This window comes from Pecten maximus, chromosome 11, assembly GCF_902652985.1.
Source record: "Pecten maximus chromosome 11, xPecMax1.1, whole genome shotgun sequence".
NCBI classification, from domain to species: domain Eukaryota; kingdom Metazoa; phylum Mollusca; class Bivalvia; order Pectinida; family Pectinidae; genus Pecten; species Pecten maximus.
In genome coordinates this window covers 20985687-20999986 of record NC_047025.1, presented here as the reverse complement: position 1 = coordinate 20999986, position 14300 = coordinate 20985687, and the positions used below count along the sequence as shown (strand labels likewise).

Genomic DNA, 14300 nt, shown 5'->3' with positions numbered 1-14300 from the left:
GACGATGAATTGAAATCACTTGTGAAATCAATTAAAGAAATAAGTATACGACTCAACAATATTTAACATAATCTCTTGCTTAACAAATGTATCGATGTATTATATCATATGTCTTGTACAAATTTTGTATGTATATACAAATGTAATTCTCTAAACTTTATATGTTTATGAGAATAAAATATTGTCATTTCTCAGTTTTGGGTATATGAAGGAGCCAATTAAGGTTAATTATTCTATAGGCAAATCTTCGAAACTCACTGAATTAAAAAATATATATCTGTTTGATTTGAACAAAATATGCATTTCCTTCAAGCTCCGTGTACGTACTAACAAGCAATTATTAGCACGTGCCGATTAAACCGCCAAAAATCACGGACACCTGTGGTGCAGTGACAGGTGTGTGACGAGTTTGTGAGCCGTAATTTCACACCTGGTATTTACGTAATTCTCCGAACATGTTTGTATATCATTTTAGTCCGGTTTTAAGAGAAGACATCACTTACGACACATCAATGAAACGTAAAATCTCACGGATCCCAATCACTTCACGATATGTATACAATTAAAAAAAAAAAACACACACACACACAAAAACATACACTTTAATTGTTGCGAGTTTAATAAGTTTTAGTTTTAATCGTAATTAGTCACGGTCAACTTAATTGTAGGCCTATACTTTTTCATCATAAAAACAACCAAGTTAAAACTATGGTTTTAATCAGAGACTTATGTACATACAGAATACATGGTCAGTGTCTTAAAATATAAGCTGTATTTTGGCGAGGGTAAATAAAGACCACTTTTGTCTTTCTGTCCCGAGCCAAAAATACAGCTGATATTTTAATACACTGACCATGTATTCTATTTATCCTACAGCAGTCATCAAAATAATCATCATTTTGAAGTGAAACGGTGTCAAAAATGATTGAAATATGTTCGCCTTTTAAACGTAGTTTCACTTTCAAGTAGCTCAGTCGAACTTACGCACGTGCTAAGATTCCAAAATACGACTGTTTTCCGTCACTGCCGCATACAGCGAAAATATATATGGTGGGTGTATTCCGACATTGCGGTGGCATTTGCACGATAAACATCTATATATGTCTCTGTTTTAATAAGTAACTATGATATGTACCTGTACGCAAACTATCAATAATGTTATAATTTTTGGAAATCACCTTTACATGTATCTTTCTCAGACATTTAATCGTCGGCAATCCATGAGACCATGACATGTTAAAAACGGGATGAAAATATGTTTCTGTAGAAGTACATTGTAAGTTCCAACACCGATTTTTCATTCTGGAGATATTTAGTCTATTGTACATCATAATTAATCTACAATATATTTTTTACCTTTTGAATGAATTAAGTGTCCTTCATGACTAAAAGCAGATAATGCGTTAGTTTACTGTACGTGTGTATCGTCTTTACTCGCAAACCAGTATCCAGACCTGATTCATTGTTGGTATGTTTATTTGAATACCAATTTGCGAATAAAATCGCAAATTATTTTAGAAAAAAAATGATGCCGCGTTCCTTTTTATAGTAATGATTTATAGTAAGAAATGGTAAACACATAACTAATATACATTAATTGGTGATTGACAAAATATTGAATCGTGTATTACATATGTATGTCCTTTGAATAACACACACTTACCTGCGATAACGTAGCTCTGGACGACGGACGGACAATTTCTGACAGATGGTCGTCGTCAGCCTGCCGGAGAACAGTGATCATGAATTCTCTTACCTGTATACCTGACATGCCCAGTCGCTCATAATAACAATTTTTTTTAAAATTTCAAATTCATTTTATTCTCTTTTCACATATTGACATGATATAGAGAGAAAAACATATTTACAATATAATATATACAATTAAAGTAGTGTTCGTAGTTGATACATGGCACAGTTTCACAACACAATATTTTCATTCTTATTTATCAAGGAGGACGAATCATGTTGTTAATTAATCTGATAAAAATACACATTTTCATTAGTTTTTTAACATCAGTCATATTCATTAATTTGTTAATTCAATAATATTTGGTCTCGACCAATAGTATTTGTCTATATATAAAATAACAAAAACAACGCACATTTTATTATTGTTTTTAAGCAATTAAATATAGATAAACATATACACAAGCACAATGACATAACCCGGACATGTATCGAAGTGTGTCGGTCATAAAACGACACTAATTTCTGAATGTCTGTATGTGCAGTACCGCATACGTCCAATTTCTGAAAAGCAAATATAATACAATCACATACACAATAACTTACCTGTATAGGCTTGATGCGATCGTTGACATGTCCGGTCGGACACAATAACAAAAAGTCAAACGATTTGTATTTGAATTTTCTGTTTTTATTCTTATTCCTGAAGTATGTACAGTACAGTAAAACATATGTTCCGTGAAGTATGACTTTAGAGTTACCTTTTCTTGTTAAGCGCCATCTATCGGGATCTATCGATTACCGCATGGCTCTCTGAGACTCGGAACGTGAAGTTGATGCGTGTAAACAAACAATTTACTTCGGAATCTATTTCGGTATCATAACGCTGCAATATTGAAACAAAACGATTAAACAACACCTTATTTACGGAGTAATCAATGTGGAAGGAGTTGATGTCTATGATTATTCTCATTTTTTTTCTAGGGCGGCCTTCGGTAAACATTAAAACAACATAAATCTACGACCGCAGCATCGTATGTCCAAAATGATCGCTTCAATGGTGAATCATTTTCGAGTGCTATGATATATTTCAATGACAAAATCAATTAAATACAGGGCCGTGTTGAAGCCACTTAAGCTATAATCTTTAATTTTACGTAATGACCGCCGGGTGATGAAACATGCAAACAAACTAGAAAAAAAATTGAACACGTTCGTTTTTTAGATTGAATTTTAATGTTTAATAATACACTTGAATTTCTTTCCGACTGCTGTTGATACCTGAAACATAAAATAAGACACTGTTACATAAATGTGATGACATAAATGTGATGACTTTACACTAAACATCAAGCTACACGTATAATAGGCCTACTGACAGAGTGACCATGTCAGACCAGAACACAGGTAAACACTGGCTGATCGGCACTCGCCTAGGGCTACCCCACGCTGTGTGGGCGTTGGTGCGTGACATGATCACACCGGTACGTTTAAAAATGTTATGCCTAATTTCCTCATGGTTTATACCTAATCTCCTCACGAAATGCCTAAATTCCTCAGTTAGGCCTAAAATCCTCGTGGAAGTTCTAATTTCCTCATTTTGTACCTAATCTCCTCGTGGAATGCCTAATATAATCGGGAATGCCTAATTATTAGGCATTCCACGAGGAAATTAGTACTTTTCTGGGTACCAGTGATAAAGTATGCATATTACACCATAAAGCAGAAGTAATTTGAAAATGTGTTGCTATGGTAACCGATTTGCATCAAAATGTACAGGTAATTAATATGCGTACATGACATAAATCAAAAACTAATAACTATAATCATGTAAAACTTTGTATAAGCTGGTAGACAAAATTATTGTCTATTGATATGCCAGGAGAACAAAACATATAATGGTTGAATGTACCACAAATCATTATTGTTTACACATATGTAAGGCAATGTTATTGTACACATGAAGACAATTTAAATCAGAAATATTTCTCCTTGTACAATTCAAAGTCGGACACAATATCCTCAAATTCAGGAATGATAAAATATCTTAATCCTGGAGTAGGTACAACATCAAAATGTGAATATACAATGAATTTTTTATCTACATCTTTAACATCTTGTTTAGTTGGCCAAATAAAAGTGTTCGCATTTGTCCTCTTGGGATGCATAAAATTGACACGATATGAAGTTTCATCGGTTTCATCAAATATCTTGACCACCTCACCAGGATACCACATATCTTGGTATGCAACAGACACCCAGGTTCCAACTTTAACAAGTTTGATTTCATCTAATTTCAATACTTCAATAATGTACTCCCTTAAATTTTTCAGGGACTGAGAAGAAGCCATCCGTTTTGTTTCAAGTTCACGTTCATTAAAATGTTTCAAGTATAATAACTGGTCACAGAGTTTTCTTTTTTTCTTAACAAGACCTTCCTTCACCGACAACAAATTGTGTAAGTCCTTCAGGGACTTAACTATACCACCCATTTGTTTCACACTTTGTTCTATCCGCCTCATTTTATTCAACTCTTTCTGTGCTTTCTCCATTTTCTTTTTTTTAATTTCTTTAATTAAATTTTGTCTTTCAATTTTCACTTGGTTTTCATGGGCCTCATGATTTTTACGGAGAGTTTTTGCCTTCTGCCGTCCAAATTTCAGTATGGTCTGCCTTGCCATTTCTGATTTGTGCTGCAGCCATTTCACAGTTTTGTTTCTTTTTAACATAATAATAGATGAGTGATGATGTATGGTTGCATTTCTTTTACGGGTCATGGAAAAGTCAAGATCACCAAATAAATTTTCTGATTGTATGTTTGTTAGTTTTGCACTTGTTGTTCTGCTTTTTGTTTCCGGGGATGGTTGATGTCCATATTTTTCACCCTCGAGATAATCTTTTAATTGACGTTCCACTACATCTAAAAGACACTGACACAATATTGATGTAATCGATTTTACCTGGTCACAACATGTTTGAATTTGTATGGATACTTTTCTTGTGACATTTTTATCGTGGTGAAATTTGTCAAATATTGGTTCTATGTACATTGTAGTAAGTTCACTGGCATCAGTTGACCAAATTTGCAGTTTTTCATGTAATGGTTGAATGTATTTATATAAGTCAAGGTGATGTTCTTTACTGTTAATGAGATTCCAATACGGATTGGTAATGATACATCCAATAATTGATAAGGACAATAATTGGTGATATATCTCCTCAGACTGAATGTCCAACAGCACAGATTGTAATTTCAAATTTGGACAATCAAGATAATTACTTAGAAAGTCTATTATATCACTTCGATGGTGTATTAATGAATTTGCACCAACAAACAAATTATCAAATCGATTGGAATGGTACGATGTAATTATAGACGGCTTTTTCTGAAGTCTTAAATATGCTAACCATTGTTCTCGGACACCATTTTTCTCATCACCTCGTGGACCCATCACATCTGATGCTGTCCGAATAGTTCTTAAAACAGCAGGTTCAGCACTTTTAAATCTGTTAAATTTGGTGTTCATATCACGGCCTACGGCATTTCCAGACTTTTCATTTTGTCGAAGCTTTGAATCAATTTTATTGTGAAATCCCAATAATACATGGGCAGAACAATATAAAAATTCCACCTTCTTGATATTTTCAGGTTCAATAATTTTAGACAATTCGTATTTCCTCCATTCATCAAGAATAACATTTGTCCTTTTCATAACACTAGCTCTGTCGGACATAAAACTAGATAAATTAGTTAGATAGTTACACACGTCTCCATGTTCACTTAACTCGGCCGTCTCCCCAATAACATTTCAAATTGTAGTAGACACAGTTTCTGCATCCTCACGAGCGACTGGTGTGTAGCCTAAGCTGAGAGATCCATCATCAACACTGACACCAAAATTCAAAATCTTTTTCCCAACCCGACTTGTTCCATCGGAAAATAAACTCCAATTAGGGGCTTCTATAATTTTTTCTCCAATATGCTGCTTGGCTATAACATGGCCTTCATCTGTAATTTTTTGAACTGTTGTTTTGCATGGTATTTCCATGTCCTTGTTAAACATGTTTTTACTGACAGACTTTATTACTTCAGGTATTTTATTTGTTGCAACGTCCATTCCTGCCAAATCCATTACACACACTCTCATTTGATCAGAAAATCTCCGACCGTCCTTACTTGGAGCCACGTTCGACAAACTTCCAACTTCTGCTTTTAAAATATCATTTTCTGTCTGCAAATTTACATTAGACTGTTTTAAGTTGCCTAATTCAACGGATAAAGTTATTTTGTTACGATTTGCAGACATATGACACTTTTTTAAATAATAAAGTTCGTTTTGAAGTTTGTGTAATTTTAACTTAAATTCACGTTTTAACTGTATGTTGTGTTCTTGCGACGTTTTCAGTTTTTGTTGTAAAGTTAGTTTAGCAGTTTTAATTATTTTAACACGTTTTTTCCATTTCAAAAGTCTTTTTCTCTTTTGTTCTGTTTTGTCATTTAGTTTCTTTTCCCTGCGTTTTATTTTTTTGTAGTAGTTTTGTTTCTTAATTGATTTTAGTGATGTTATTGTTTTATCTAAATCTACACGCAACTTCACATTGTCCTTCTCCAAAGTTTTTGTATTTTGTAATCTTTCTTTCAGTTCGTTGTTTTCATCAGTTGTCTCTGTTAATATTTCTTTCAACGTTTCCTTTTCTTGCAGCAACACATCATTTTCATTTCGCGTTTCCCTTGCATTCTTCAATAAAGTTTTGCTGATTTTGGTCAACTGTTTTATCTTCTTTGATTTTGTTTGTGTATCTGTTGCACATGATTGACACTGGGGATATGTCGCAGTACATGCATATGAAAAAAAATCCGTTGATTTAAAACATTCAAGTTCAAATTTCATTTTTTTTCTGGACAGTTTTTGGACTTTTTCAGATATTTTATCATTTAGATAAATTAATTTTGAAACATTAAAAACAGTTCCTTTTATATTTGGTGGCTGTATTTTGTCAACTAAACATTTGATGTCGTTCCAATTTCTGTGTTTCCTTGAATATACACATGCTTCATAATATGACCCAACAGTAAAAGGATGGCCCGGTTCCAATTCTGCATCTTTGTTTAGCGATCCAACTGTGATCCCAACCTTTTTACATGCTGGGCCAATATCCGACAGGTCCTTGTTGGGAAACACCAGATGACAAAGATTGTCAAACTTGTCCAAATACTTTTTGGCTCGTCTTGTAATGTCGGAGAAATGTTTTGGCTCAATGTAATCAGGACATATGTTTTTAAGGCAATCACTGATGGTTTTATGAACGGGTCCACCTTGCTTCTGCACCTCACAATACAACAACACGTAATCCGCATATGTGATTGCTGTACTGGACATTGCTGAAAAAAAAAGAAAAAAAAAAGTGATTTATTGAAATGGTATTTTTAACATATTATATATGAAGTATTAATTTTGTATAATTAATATAAGCTTATACCTGTTTTCCAACCCCTCATATACAATGTTTCAAATAGAATTGATGAAATAAAATGTTTGAAATAAAATACTATTTAAACTGCACAGCCCCAAAAATCTATTTGTTTCAACTACAGCTGCCACATGTCAAATAAATCCAAGTACAGACCCCCAAAAAAATTGAGCAGGGGAACACCTTAGCCCGAAGCTTTTCAATAATCCCCCCATCCCATATCCCAGGCCATTAAAAAGTGTTGGGCAAAAAAAAAACGTACGGAAATAGCCGTGAGTTTGGGGAATGACTGCAACCGGCTAGACAGATTTTGAGAATGTTAGCTTATTTTGAATCAAACATATTATTATTAAATTTTAATTAAATAAATGAATAGATATTCTTACCTTCTGTCCATGTTTTTGATACGATCCGATCAAGATCGGTCGCATTCCAAGATGATAGCTGAAGCAATTCTGCGTAGGAATCCTCGGTGACCTCCATTATTGTTTACGGTGACGACAGATGTCACATTTTTGCCGCGTGGCGGCGCTGTAATAAGTTTGAGGGGAATTCCGCGGCTGTTCCCGTTTTAACCCAAAACACAGTGAACCAGAAATGATATCCTGAGATTCTCATCTTTATTTTGATACCATGGACGTGAACATATTCACATTTTAAGTCCTCAAATTCCATCTTTGAAGTTTTTAAACGATCACTACGAAAAGACAACAAAAGCTAGCGGGAAGCCGACAAAGACCCCCAAAAATACGAAACTAACTCTTTCGTATGATATCCATATCAACCCATTTTTTGAATGAGAACACCCGCGGATATTCCTGTGAAGTTGACAAACCATGGCGTCAAAATGGCGCTGCGTTTTATGTTGATTACGTGAGTGGCACGGAAGGGCACTTGCATGAAAGCGTTACTAAATGGTTTGTTGACGTTGTGTATATTTTTATTCCATTAATATTGAGCAAATATGTTGCTGTATGCTCTATGACAAAACCAGGTCACAATATGCAAGTAAACACGAAAAAACATCGGGATCACTATTGAGTCCCGTTTAGTGAAAGTGAAAATCTGAAAACAAAATGGCGTCATGTGGCATACCTAATTCTTGTTGATAAATAACTTTTGTTCAGAACAGAAAGCTAGTAAAAGACATTGTAAATCAATTATTAGGTCAAAGAAAACGATGTCTGATATGATCTGGGAAATCACCTGTTTCTATAAATAGAACACAAAAGAGTTCCATTTGAACATAAATGGTGGAACACAGGTTCTCTGGTCTAAAGTTTGGTTTGGTTTATTTTGTTTAACGTCCTATTAACATCTAAGGTCATTTAAGGACGGCCTCCCGTGCGTGCGACATGCAGGCGTGTGGTGAATGCGTATGTGTGTTGTGGGAGGCTGCGGTATGTTCGTGTAAATCTCCTTGTGATAGGCCGGACTAAATATCAGCTGGCATGGTTTACAAGTTTACAGGAGTATTCAAGTGATGTTTAAGCTTAATATATGATAATGAATAGATATCTTCTGAATAGCTTACCGTTTCCACAACCTTGGGTATTCTGCTATAAGGTATAGTCTCTTTCATAAAACTTCAGAATAACTAATCTTAATAAGGGCGCCCTCACTGTCAATTACCCGCGCCCTGCGCCCTTATTAGGTCAAATACGGTATTTGGTGAGGGTATATTTAGCACTAACAAATGTCTTCTGAGTTAATTAGGGCCCTGTAATTATCACTATTAGCGCTTTTGTTTCAGGTTTCTGAAACTTCACCTGGGTTATACTGATGTGAGAATGTGCATCAGGGGTTAAAAACGTAATGTCAAAGTCTGTTTAAATGGATTGTTATGTACTGATCACATAGAATAAGCAACATGATTAGAACAAACTTTATAAAAAGGCCTTATTTTATAAAGATATCTTTGAAGTCATAGAATCTACAATATTCACATGAAAAATATATTAATTTATATGTCCAGTTTTCAGAGGAACTAATCTCGGGTGAACATTCTGTTTTCCCTGTCATAAAAATATTTTAAAAGATATTGATGATTGTTTTCTGCCAACTCATTTTAATTTTACCAATAATCATTACCTACTATTTTCAACTTTACAAAAATTGTATTTCTCAAAAACATTCAAAGTTAATGAAAGTTTCTTAATTTTTTTTCATTTAAAATTTTCATTTTATAGTTATATCAGTTAATACAGCCAATATTTTTGTGAGGATATATCATAGATCCTATATGTCATTAGTTAAAGGAGACGGTTCCAAAGAAAATCATTAAATAAAAAATAAGATAGCAAGCTGTGAACTGAGGTACTGAACATGTACACAAAGTTCAAGAACAGGAGAGATAGCAGTGTTAAAACTGTTGCATAAAGACTGATTGAATTGGTACCGAAAAATAAACAGTATAGGATGAGTTACAAATATTTAAACTGGGCTGATATCAGAAGTTTAGAGTAATTCTATGATTTTATCCTGATATCTGTCTGAAGTTAAGTAATTCCTCTGATTTTATCCTGATATCAGAAGTTAAAGTTTTCATTCCTCTTATTTTATTCTGATATAAAAAATTGAAATGATTCCTGTAATTTGATCAAATTAATATTATTATCACTAATATGAATGATCAGTGTATTTGATTGATGTATATCACAATGTAATTTAATACAATTTGTCAGTAGATATCTATAGAAACTAATATAGTGGTTGCTAATACCATCAATTACTGTGTCATTTTAATAGCTCATCAGAAGAAAGTAATTAGCTTTGTTTAAAAAATCACAAGAACACCACTTTCCACACCACATATATTCGTCAAAGCATCGTAGGCTACTTTAGCATTAGTATACTTATTACTTTGTCGTAACTCATATCCAACTCTTAAAAACTAAAGAATTTTTTTTTTAAGTCTTATTTTAAAAGTTGACAAAACAAATATTAGAATTACAAGAATTACACTGATCCTCTGATTTAAGGGGCTGCGGTGGCCGAGTGCTTAAGGTGTCTCATTATCACATTATCACTAGCCCTCCACCTCTTGGTTGCGAGTACAAAACCTATGGGGCAGTTGCCAGGTACTGACCGTAGGCAGGTGGTTTTTCTCAGGGTACTCCGGCTTTCCTCCACCTCCAAAACCTGGCACGTCCTTAAATGACCCTGGCTGTTAATAGGACGTTAAACAAAATAAACCAATAAACCAATTAGTATACTTATCACTTTGTCGTTACTCATATCCAACTTTAAAAAAATAAAGAATTGTTTGTTTTTAAATTCATTTTAAAAGTTGACAATAAACATATTAAAATTACAATAATTACACTGATCTGCTGATTTTCACCTATCTTTGTGCACTAGTCGAATCTTATTATTGCCTTTATTTCCTCCAAAATGAAGAGCATGACATAATAACAATGTTCAAAACACATATATGTTAAAGAAAATGCATGACAATATGATAAGGGTCAATGTACATAGAATATATATAATATATATACTTGGTAAACATAAATGGTATGATTGACAATACACATATTAAAATGACAATAATTACACTGATCCGCTGATTTTCACCTATCTTTGTGCACTAGTCGAATCTTATACAGTACATTCCACTTAATCGGGTAACGCTTAATAGGGTATTTCGTTTATTGGGGTAAAAATTCAAAAACCAAAACCATTTTCTCTTTAATCATGTTAAAAAAAAATCGTTTAATTGGGTTGGAAAAGTCGTATTTTTCTGTTATTCGACTATGATAATCCGACCAAAAAAATAGAAATGCTCAAATTTTCACGAAAGTCGTCACGTATTTCTTTCAGTTTTAGACATTTATAAAACAAAAAATGGGGTTATTTAGATGGTTATAATGTCAAAAAAAGGTAAAATATTACCTTAAACAATAACGTTATGTCGGGTTTTCGTCATGTTTAGAACTGTGTTGTTGTTGTCTGCCTCATTGGGTTTTTCCCCCCAACAGGAAATGGGTTAGGCATTGTGGGTAAAATTAAATGCTATTTTTAGAGTCAGCAGCAAGCCCATGTAATGGGGGTTTTAAAGCATAATTAAGCCACTAGACAATTAAACTTTTACTTCTGGGATGTAAAATCTTCGAAGCAGAAATCTAAACAATGGGTTTTGGCATGGGTCTGACATCGCTACAGACCGATTGATATTACCGCTAACTGTGGCAGATTGAAAGTGAGGGGTTCGCCACTGGGAAATGTGACGACACCGGTACACAGGTGAGTTATTAAAAAAACAATAGCGAGCAGATAAAAGGACAGACGCCCGACGTTAGCTTATAAATCCTACTCGGGTAAGGATTAGAACGGATTAATAAAAACACCAAATTGGATTTCGTGTTGTTTTTATCAGTGACTGCTAGTGTCAAGATCGTATTTATACTGAAAGAAATGACCCAAATAAACTCGGTTTCTCCAGAGACTTTTATACACGTCTCTGGTTTCTCCAATCTCTGTGCTTTGGCAATTGAAAATAATATGGAATATTAAAAACTTCATAGCGAACAAAAGAATGCCTCTATGATAAACATAAGGGATTTGAGCTTAAGTTGTCGGCGAGTCCTTAGATCGTATGTCAAATTCGGAAGACATGGATGAAACATGGATGCACGGCCCCGATTTGAGGTGCTACGATTGTATGGTACTGGGTCACGAATAACAAAAAAGCTGTAAGGTTTTACAATCTTAATACACGTTTTTTTATACAATATGGAATAATAATCTGACAATTTGACATCAGTAAAAGCACAAACAAACACACAGTTTATTAACAATAATAAACGCAAATATTTTCATCCAAAATCGACCCTAGTCCAACAACCATTACGGACCAAATCCAAGATGGCGACGTGCATTTTGGCTTATTGCATAAGTCGGTTAATCGGGTAAAAAGCCCCCGCAAATAGGCAACCCAATTAAGCGGAATGCACTGTACTTTGGAATGCTCGATTGAAGTTCAAAGTCATTGTAACTTATTCAAGTCAAGTTAAGTAATTCACTTGAATATTAAACCAGAGTATCTCAATAAGTAAACCCAGGGTAAAAATATCTTCAATGTCATTATTACTTATTTAAGTCAAGTTAAGTTAATTCACTTAATTATGAAATCAGAATATCTCAATAAGTAAACACAGGGTAAAAATATCTTCATGTTAAATTGCTATACTTAAATCATTAAATGATCAGACCCTCAGAACTTTCATAAACAAATCTCATTCTCTGGCATTTTAGATTTGTAACAATTTCATTAAATAATCATAATAAACTATGATTGTGAACCCACTTCGTTGGTAATTATTTTCCCATGTAATTATTTTAAAATTTAAATTAGAAAATTTCAGTCCAAATAACTTTTTCTTACATCAATTGCCTTAAATATTAACGAACACCTGATAAGGTGATATATAATGTTATTGAAGCCAGACAAGGCTTGGCATGTGTGTAGGGTTAGTGATTGGGCTGCTGTGAGTGTGTATATAGTATGTAGGTGTATATATTAAAAGTGTTGATACCATCACCTGTGTATAAGTAACGGGTCTGGACCTGTCCACCAGCTTTCCCTCTAGTGGAAACAAAGACACAAAGAGATAGTGAAGTTAGTGTAGTGGGGACCCCCTTAGTGTTACGATGTTACAGGGACACACTTTACTGACCATAGCCGGTGGTCAGTCAGGGGTAGTACTGTATAATTCACACCTCAAGTTTAATGGACATCAGTGTGTGGAAGTCAGCTGTCAGATCTATGGATAGGATCTATATTTCTTCACTGGGAATCTACTGCATTATGAAACTGCTTCATGATATTTCCATGGACTTCAGGCATTTATTTTGAAGAAGTACTTGTCTGCACAAGACTTTTAAGGAATATTATTTATGCTAGAGAAAATATGCTATCCTGCTTATATGAAGGACTTATATTACAATGTGAAAAATACCAATAGGTTATTTTTCACCAATTCACCATTGGATAATCTGGAAGAGTGGTAGTGTTATTCAAGTGTATTGAAATGAATGAACTTGGACAGTGTGGGAAAAAAATTACATGACACCGCTTTGAAAACTGAACTGGATATGTCTGATTCTAAAATGTTGTGTGTACCAAGATTTAGAGGAAGGAAGAGACGGTTCTTGAGACCAGGGACATGCCCATGTCGAAAGAATGTACAACGCTCTTGGCCTAACGCTAATAGTCCATGTGTTTTTTTGTCATTTGAACAGACGAGAAGTCTGGCCCCTCTCACACCTCTAACTGGAAGACGATACCTTAAGGAAAAGGACCACAGTATTACCCCAGTATCCACAGCAACTCAGAGTGTCGGCCGACTCCAACATCTCCTGTCTGGACGTAAAACTGGACCCAGCGAAGAACTTTTGCAATTCTTTCAGTAAGTCTGTTGAATTAACATGAATTTTATCTTAAAAGTAAAGGTGTATGAAGAGTATTTAGTTCACTAGTCACAAAGAAATATTCACAATCTCAATTTAGTGTAAATGTCACAGTGTTACCTAATTTATTAGATACTTGCTAAATGGGGAAAAATACAGGGAATCACTACTTAATTTATAAAAGGTATGTTAAAAGAGTGGGGCTGACAAAACTTTGTTGGCTTCATTTCAGAAAGACATGATTGAATGAAACCAACTCAAGTCTGGCAAAGCATTGTTAGCTTCATTTCATATTTTCAAATAGATAAATTACAGGGGTAAAAATGCAGAATGATGATGAAGTTGAATAGAACCAACTTCACTAGTGAATATTTTGCACAGATATGATGTTTCATGTGGTGATAGTCTATGCGGGGATATTTGTTGTCAACTTCAGTTTGTTAACATTTGCCATTTACAGGTCATGGAATTATAGTTATAGTTTTGCTAGTGTCTGTAAGTTCAGTGCATTTTCTCTTCCACAGAGTGTCTGGAAATAAAAAAGAATCTCCCTAAATAGGTCCTTAATGTGTGTGTTTTTGCCCAACCCAGAAATGGCTGGGGCATTTTGTGATCACTCCACAGATTGGATAGACATATAGGTCCATCAGTTGTAGGATGCTGGTCTTTGCTAGGATGTTCTTTATCGTGTGTTAATAAGTTTTGGATCAAATTATGTTTGAAGCATA

The 14300-nt window shown here is 34.2% G+C and overlaps 1 protein-coding gene across 2 annotated transcripts in view; it reads left to right on the top strand.

The window, feature by feature from the left end:
- LOC117338222 (retinoblastoma-like protein 1) overlaps positions 1–14300 on the top strand; it is a 57947-nt gene that overhangs the window by 28167 nt on the left and 15480 nt on the right. For both annotated transcript variants that reach the window (XM_033899486.1, XM_033899485.1), the window contains one exon: positions 13405–13571. In XM_033899486.1, the coding sequence (XP_033755377.1) occupies positions 13405–13571 (167 nt within the window). The remainder of the gene's footprint in view (positions 1–13404; positions 13572–14300) is intronic.